The sequence below is a fragment of the Cherax quadricarinatus genome, unplaced genomic scaffold (genome assembly GCF_038502225.1).
Source record: "Cherax quadricarinatus isolate ZL_2023a unplaced genomic scaffold, ASM3850222v1 Contig243, whole genome shotgun sequence".
Classification (NCBI taxonomy): domain Eukaryota; kingdom Metazoa; phylum Arthropoda; class Malacostraca; order Decapoda; family Parastacidae; genus Cherax; species Cherax quadricarinatus.
The window spans coordinates 32,867-41,929 of record NW_027195269.1 but is presented as its reverse complement, the minus strand read 5'-3'; the positions used below and the strand labels follow the sequence as shown (position 1 = coordinate 41,929).

Below are 9,063 nucleotides of genomic sequence, written 5' to 3'. Positions count from 1 at the left end.
AAGGTGTGGTAACGACAACATCCAGAGGCTGGAGAGCTCAGAGGTGCACACAAGGTGTGGTAACGACAACATCCAGCTTCAGAGGAGCACACAAGGTGTGGTAACGACAACATCCAGAGGCTGGAGAGCTCAGAGGTGCACACAAGGTGTGGTAACGACAACATCCAGGGGCTGGAGAGTTCAGAGGAGCACACAAGGTGTGGTAACGACAACATCCAGAGGCTGGAGAGTTCAGAGGAGCACACAAGGTGTGGTAACGACAACATCCAGAGGCTGGAGAGTTCAGAGGAGCACACAAGGTGTGGTAACGACAACATCCAGGGGCTGGAGAGTTCAGAGGAGCACACAAGGTGTGGTAACGACAACATCCAGGGGCTGGAGAGTTCAGAGGAGCACACAAGGTGTGGTAACGACAACATCCAGGGGCTGGAGAGTTCAGAGGAGCACACAAGGTGTGGTAACGACAACATCCAGGGGCTGGAGAGTTCAGAGGAGCACACAAGGTGTGGTAACGACAACATCCAGGGGCTGGAGAGTTCAGAGGAGCACACAAGGTGTGGTAACGACAACATCCAGAGGCTGGAGAGTTCAGAGGAGCACACATGGTGTGGTAACGACAACATCCAGGGGCTGGAGAGTTCAGAGGAGCACGCAAGGTGTGGTAACGACAACATCCAGAGGCTGGAGAGTTCAGAGGAGCACACAAGGTGTGGTAACGACAACATCCAGAGGCTGGAGAATTCAGAGGAGCACAAAAGGTGTGGTAACGACAACATCCAGAGGCTGGAGAGTTCAGAGGAGCACACAAGGTGTGGTAACGACAACATCCAGAGGCTGGAGAGTTCAGAGGAGCACACAAGGTGTGGTAACGACAACATCCAGAGGCTGGAGAGTTCAGAGGAGCACACAAGGTGTGGTAACGACAACATCCAGAGGCTGGAGAGTTCAGAGGAGCACACAAGGTGTGGTAACGACAACATCCAGAGGCTGGAGAGTTCAGAGGAGCACACAAGGTGTGTGGTAACGACAACATCCAGAGGCTGGAGAGTTCAGAGGAGCACACAAGGTGTGGTAACGACAGCATCCAGAGGCTGGAGAGTTCAGAGGAGCACACAAGGTGTGGTAACGACAACATCCAGGGGCTGGAGAGTTCAAAGGAGCACACAAGGTGTGGTAACGACAGCATCCAGGGGCTGGAGAGTTCAAAGGAGCACACAAGGTGTGGTAACGACAGCATCCAGGGGAACACAACCATTGTAGGTGATAGAGACTGTGGTTGACTGGTCTGTTATGCTGGTGATTACATCCACAGTCGACGACACCAACGACCTGAGAGTAATTAGCTGGTGGTTAAGGAGTCGTGGCTGACGACCTTCTGTAGCGCCACAGTCACACGATGGTAACACCATCTCCACAACATCGTAGCTTGACGTTTGCAAATTGCTCATAGATGTTACCCTGTCAAGGTAACACAAACTTTAAGTCATTATTGATTATTCAAGTGATTATTGATTATTCAAGTGATTATTGATTATTTAAGTGATTATTGATTATTTAAGTGATTATTGATTATTTAAGTGATTATTCATTATTTAAGTGATTATTGATTATTTAAGTGATTATTGATTATTTAAGTGATTATTGATTATTTAAGTGATTATTGATTATTTAAGTGATTATTGATTATTTAAGTGATTATTGATTATTTAAGTGATTATTGATTATTTAAGTGATTATTGATTATTTAAGTGATTATTGATTATTTAAGTGATTATTCATTATTTAAGTGATTATTCATTATTTAAGTGATTATTCATTATTTAAGTGATTATTCATTAAGTGATTATTCATTATTTAAGTGATTATTCATTATTTAAGTGATTATTCATTAAGTGATTATTCATTATTTAAGTGATTATTCATTATTCAAGTTGTTATTGATAATTCAAGTGATTACTGAAATCAAATTCATCTAATAATCAATAAATTTTTTAACAGTGTCAAATTCAGAAAAAAACTTAACTTATTATGGAAAAAATCTTAACATAAAGATCGAATAATTGATAAAATTATAGACAAATTTATTAAATAATCAACTTCTAAAACAAATTATCAAACAATTATTCACATTTTTCAAATATCTGTAAAAGTCTGTTCAAATTGCAATGTTAATTGCTGCTGGAATATTTGTTTAATTAATAGGTAAAAATGTCAAGATAATTATCCAAATAATTCTTATTTCATAATTTTTCAGATAATTAATAATATAATTCTTAATATCGTATAAGAATTAAATTATTTCTTAAATGAGGTGCTGGATACCAATTTGTAAAAAGAGAATTTAGAAGAATTAAATGTATTCAGATATCTGGGAGTGAACCAGTTAGTGGGTGGTGCATTGAGGCATCTGTGAGGTGGGTGGTGCATTGAGGCATCTGTGAGGTGGGTGGTGCATTGAGGCATCTGTGAGAAGGGTGGTGCATTGAGGCATCTGTGAGGTGGGTGGTGCATTGAGGCATCTGTGAGGTGGGTGGTGCATTGAGGCATCTGTGAGGTGGGTGGTGCATTGAGGCATCTGTGAGGTGGGTGGTGCATTGAGGCATCTGTGAGGTGGGTGGTGCATTGAGGCATCTGTGAGGTGGGTGGTGCATTGAGGCATCTGTGAGGTGGGTGGTGCATTGAGGCATCTGTGAGGTGGGTGGTGCATTGAGGCATCTGTGAGGTGGGTGGTGCATTGAGGCATCTGTGAGGTGGGTGGTGCATTGAGGCATCTGTGAGGTGGGTGGTGCATAGGCATCTGTGAGGTGGGTGGTGCATTGAGGCATTTGTGAGGTGGGTGGCGCATTGAGGCATCTGTGAGGTGGGTGGTGCATTGAGGCATCTGTGAGGTGGGTGGTGCATTGAGGCATCTGTGAGGTGGGTGGTGCATTGAGGCATCTGTGAGGTGGGTGGTGCATTGAGGCATCTGTGAGGTGGGTGGTGCATTGAGGCATCTGTGAGGTGGGTGGTGCATTGAGGCATCTGTGAGGTGGGTGGTGCATTGAGGCATCTGTGAGGTGGGTGGTGCATTGAGGCATCTGTGAGGTGGGTGGTGCATAGAGGCATCTGTGAGGTGGGTGGTGCATTGAGGCATTTGTGAGGTGGGTGGAGCATTGAGGCATCTGTGAGGTGGGTGGTGCATTGAGGCATCTGTGAGGTGGGTGGTGCATTGAGGCATCTGTGAGGTGGGTGGTGCATTGAGGCATCTGTGAGATGGGTGGTGCATTGAGGCATCTGTGGAGACAAATAACGTTATCCATGGACACAAGAAGGGCAGTCTACCAGATAACAGTGGTACCAACACTGTTGTGTGGGTGAGGAAAAACACGTTATAAATGTTACATCCAGGAGAAGGTTGGTAGCAGCAAAAATGTTGAATTAGCAAGCAATGTGTGACGTGAATATTATGCAGGTAAGTCGGAGTTTGGAGATCAGGAGGAAGTAATGAGTTAGCAAAATATTAGAGGGTTGAGGGAGGATTATTGAGGTAGTTGGGATATTTAGAAAGGATGGAGAAAAGCAGAAGGATTAGGAGGACATATTAATCTGGGGTGCAGGGAAGGAGGGAAAATAGACGTTTGAGAAGTTGGAGGGAGAGGCTAAAGGAAGTTTTGAGGGCTAGTAACTTGGACATCATACAGGCATGTTTGATTATGATATACGGGAGTGAATGGAGGAAAGTGGTTATTAAGATTTGACGTGGTATTGAAGCTTCAACAAAGTAACGCTTATGGAGGGATTCAGGGAAACTAGTTAGCAAGACTTGAGTCCTGGATATGGAGACTTGACTCTGCTGGAAAGGAGGAGGATGTTATCTGCAAGGCATTCTGAACATTGAAGTCGGTTCTTTTCTGGCAAGACAGTAAGTGCTTGGTGGGTTTTGAACCAAGTGAAAGAATAATTCTGGTGGGGGACATAAATAGTAAAATGGGAAAATCTCTAGTGGAGGAAGTAGTAGGTAAGTTTCTGGCGCCGGGGCTAAATTATAATGGGAGCTTTAATTAAACTTCCTATAGAAAGAGATTTGTTAATAAGCAATACATTTTTAAGAAAAAAAGGGATAAATAACTATGCAAGATATTATATAGGTCGTAATGACAATAGTTTACGATAAAAGGCATAAAAGGTAGATAGGTATACTTCAGGCTGTGCATGTTTATAGACGGCAACAGATCTATCAGATCATTATTTAGTTGTAGCTACAGTTAAAGGCAGATGAGGAAGTTGGAAAACGACATCAGCGAGTAAGAGAGTTGAAAGTTTATAAAGAGAGGAAGTTATGGTGAGATAAAAGCAACTATTGGGAGAAAGGTGAGCTAGTGAGAGAGAGGTAATGCAGGGGTTGAAGAGTGGTGGAATGTGGGACAAAAGTTTGTGGATACAAGAGAGTGGTGCGGGGGAATAGATGAGTGTTTGGTGGAATGATGAGGTAATGGGTGTTATAAGGGAAAAGAAGTTTGCTTAGGAGAGGTTTTTACTAAGCAAAAGTGATATAAGAAGGGTGGAGTATATGGAGAGTAAAAGAGATGTGAAGAGAGTGGTGAAGGGGAGAGGTGCTAAGAGGAGAGCTAATGATAGTGTGGGTGAGACGCTGCCAGCAAATTTTGCTGAGAATAAGAAAAAGCTTTGGAGTGAGATTAATAAGTTGAGAAAGCTTAGGGAACAAGTGGATTTGACAGTTAAAACAGAAAAGGGGAGTTAATAGATGGGGAGTTGGATGTATGGGGAAGATGGCGAGAATATTTTGAGGAACAGTTAAATATTGATGAACAGAAGGAGGCAGTGATTTCATGCATTGGCAAGGAAGGTATAACATCTTTCAGGAGTGAAGAAGAGCCAAACGTAGTCATAGTAGGGGACTTTAACTTTAGCCAAATTGACTGGAATTCTTTGACAGGTAATCTAGAGTCCAGTGACTTCATGGAAACAGTTCAGGACTGTTTTCTGAAACAGAGTGTAACTGAACCTACCAGGGGTAATAATTTGCTAGACCTAGTCTTGTCAAATAAGGAAACACTCGTGAATAATCTGGAGATCACTGAAGAGCTTGGCGCAAGTGATCACAAATCCATCAAGTTTAGCATTAATTGGGAATGCAAGAATAATGATAATACAGTAAAAATCCCCGATTTTCGTTCTGCCGATTATAATGGACTTAGGGAACATCTGTCTAATCTTGATTGGGGTTTTCTAGCTAATGATTTTATTGACGATAATCATACTTATGAATATGAAGGGATCTGCTTTTATGATTGTTTTCTTAATAATGTACACAGTGCCCAGAGTATATACATTCCCCAGAGAGAAATTAGGTCTAATAATAACGATCCCAAATGGGTTAACAGGAGGCTAAAGCATCTATTAGGGGAGAAAAGGGGAATTTATAGGCGCATCAGAAGAGGAGAGGTTAACCTTACTGACCATTATGTTCAGCTTAAAAGAGAAGTAAAAAAGGCGATCAGAAAGGCTAAACGTGACTATGAAATTAGAGTTGCTAATGAATCAAAGACTAATCCAAAGGGGTTCTTTCAAGTGTATAGGACGAAGGTGAAGGAAAAAGTAGGACCTCTGAAATCTGGGAATGGACAGCTGACGGATAATGAACTGGAAATGTGTTCCTTATTTAATGACTATTTTTTGTCAGTTTTTACACAGGAAGATGTAAATGAGATTCCAGTAATTAACAATTATTTAGTTCCTGATGAATTTAAGTTAACTAATATTACTGTCACGAGGGACATGGTTATTAAACAGATAGACAAACTGAAACAAAATAAGTCCCCGGGACCCGATGAGTTGTTTTCAAGGGTACTTAAGGAATGCAAGATGGAGCTTAGTCAGCCATTAACGAGTGTATTCAATGCGTCCATCCTTACCAGTGTTGTGCCAGAGATGTGGAAGATGGCTAATGTGGTTCCTATATTCAAATCAGGGGATAAGTCCACTCCTTCAAATTACCGTCCAATAAGCCTGACATCTATAGTGGGCAAGTTATTAGAATCAATTATAGCTGACATTATCAGAAGTCACCTTGAAGAGCATAACTTGATAAATGAATCTCAGCATGGATTCACGAGAGGTCGTTCCTGCCTGACAAACTTACTGACGTTCTTCAATAGAACATTTGAGGCAGTTGACAGTGATAAGGAATATGATATTGTTTATTTGGATTTTAGTAAAGCCTTCGACAGAGTACCTCACAAGAGACTCTTAAGAAAAGTGGCAGCTCATGGTATAGGAGGTAAAGTTCTAGCATGGATTGAGGCATGGCTTACCAATAGAAAGCAGAGAGTTACCATTAATGGAGTGAAATCTGAATGGGGATTAGTCACTAGTGGCGTTCCACAAGGATCAGTTTTAGGCCCTCTCTTGTTCATAATTTACATTAATGACCTTGATGAAGGGATTACTAGTGACATGAGTAAGTTTGCTGATGATACAAAGATAGGCCGTATAATTCACTCTGAGGAGGATATCATTGAACTCCAGGACGATTTGAACAAATTAATGTCTTGGTCTGAGAAATGGCAGATGAAGTTTAATGTGGATAAGTGTAAGGTACTTGCCCTTGGTAATGAAAATAACCCTCGAAGCTATAATCTAGGTGAAGTAGAGCTTGGTCATACAGAATGTGAAAAAGACTTGGGAGTCATGGTAAGCAGAAATCTAAAGCCAAGACAGCAGTGCCTCAGTGTCCGCAACAAGGCCAACAGATTACTTGGATTTATCTCAAGAAGTATAAGTAACACAAGTCCAAAAGTTATTTTACAGCTCTATACATCACTAGTGAGGCCTCATTTAGATTATGCTGCTCAGTTTTGGTCCCCTTACTACAAGATGGACATAGACTCATTAGAGAACATACAGAGAAGAATGACTAAAATGATTTACTGTGTAAGGAACCTCCCGTATGAAGATAGACTTAAAGCCTTAAATCTCCACTCTCTGGAGAGGCGTAGAATGAGGGGAGATATCATTGAAGTGTATAAGTGGATGACGGGCATAAACAAGGGAGACATTAATAAAGTACTGAGGGTGTCGAACCAGGTAAGAACCAGGAATAATGGATTTAAGTTGGATAAATTTAGATTTAGAAAGGACATAGGTAAGTACTGGTTTTCTAACAGAGTTGTAGATGCGTGGAACAGTCTTCCCAGTGGGGTGATAGAGGTTAGGACCTTGGGTAGCTTTAAGAAGAGACTGGACAAATATATGAGTGGGAGGGGCTGGGTTTGATTGGTGTTAAGGGGTACGGGAGATATTTCTTGAGTAGCTTTAGGTAGATGTCGTTTTGATAAGGACCTGCCTCGTATGGGCCAGTAGGCCTTCTGCAGTGTTCCTACATTCTTATGTTCTTATGTTCTTATGTAAGTGTGTGGGAGATGCATGAAGCATCGGGTAGAATGAAAGAGCGTAAAGCTGGAACAGGTGGGATCATGACAGAATTGTTATAAGCAGGTGGGGATATAGTTTTGGAGTACATGCATTTGGTACTTGTGTTCAGAAAATGTATGAAAGAGGGGAAGATACCTAGGGACTGGCAGAGAGTGCATAGTTCCTTTATATAAAGGGAAGGGGGACAACAGAGAATGTATAAACTAGGGGAATTAGCCTACTGAGTACACCATGTAAAGTGTATGGAAGTGTTATTACTGAAATAATTAGAGGTAAGATAGATAGGGTAGGAGATACGTAGACCAAGTGTTTACCTTGAAGCATGTAAGTGAACAAAATTTAGATAAAGATAGGGAAGTTTTGGTTTCTTATATAGATTTAGAAAAGGCATATGATAGGGTGGATGGGCGAGCAATGTGGCAGATGTTGCAAGTGTATGGATTAGGTAGTAAGTTAAAATGATGCTGTAAAGACTTTTTATGAGAACTGTGAGGCTCAGGTGAGGGTGTGTAGGAGAGAGAGGGAGATCACTTTCCAGTAGCAGGAGGCCTTAGACAGGGATGCGGGATGTCACCATGGGAATATAAAAGAAGTAAACGCTATGGTGTTTGGGAGAGGTGTGAGATTAAATTATGCAGTATCAAATGCAAAATGAAAACTGGCACAGTTACTTTTTACTGATGATACTGTGCATCTGGGAGAGTCTGAAGAGAAGTTGCTAAGGTTAGCGGACGAGACCGGAAGGGTGTGTGAAGGAAGAAAGTTGAAAGTGTACACAGATAAGACTAAAGTGATGAGGATATAAAACAAATTATGTAAGGAAAAATAGATATCAGATTGGAGGGAAGGAATATGGAAGAAGTGAATGTGTTCAGATATTTGGAAGTGGACGTGTCAGCGGATGGGTAAATGAAGGACGAGGTAAACTATAGAACTGATAATGGGAGAAAGGTAGGTGGAGCACTGAGGTATCTGTGAAGACAGTGAACGTTATCCATGGAGGTAAAGAAGGAAATGTATGAGAGTAAGTGGTACCAAGACTCCTACATGAGTGTGAGGCGTAGGTTGTGAATGATGCAACTAGGAGGAGGTTGGAGGCAGTGATGTGACTAAGTATGGCTCAAATATTATGCATAGAATTCGTAGTATGGAAATTACAAGGTGTGGAGTTATTGAAAGTACTATTCAGAGGGCTGGGTAAGGGTAGTTAAGGTGGTTTGGTCACTTAAATAGGATGGAGCAAAATAGGATGACTTGGAGGGAGTATAAATCAGTAGTGGAGGGAATGCAGGATGTGGATCGTCCAAGGACAGGAAGGTTGGACGGGGTAAAGGAGGTTTTGTGTATAAGAGGTTTTGACATGCAGCAAGCATGTGTGTATGTTAGGAGTAGAGACGAATGGATTTTTGGACTTGACGAGTTGTTGGAGTGTGAGCAGGGTAATATTTTGTGAAGGGAATTAGGAAAAGTGGTTAGCCGGATGTGAGTGCTGGAGGTGAGAAGTACAGTGTCTGCACGCTAAACGAAGGGTTTTCCATATTTACTCTTTAGTGTGATATCTAAACTGTCGTACCTGCGCAAGATAGTAATAGTGTGAATGATGAGTGTTTTTTTTTTGTCGTCCTGTCT

The 9,063-nt window shown here is 41.6% G+C and overlaps 1 protein-coding gene across 1 annotated transcript in view; it reads right to left on the bottom strand.

Annotated features, from left to right (window-relative positions):
• Positions 1-1,067: 1,067 nt before the first annotated feature.
• Positions 1,068-9,063, bottom strand: part of LOC128694781 (uncharacterized) — a 28,493-nt gene continuing 20,497 nt past the window's right edge. The window contains exon 3 of the mRNA XM_070080240.1: positions 1,068-1,458. Within this exon, the coding sequence (XP_069936341.1) occupies positions 1,203-1,458 (256 nt within the window). The 3' untranslated portion in view covers positions 1,068-1,202. The remainder of the gene's footprint in view (positions 1,459-9,063) is intronic.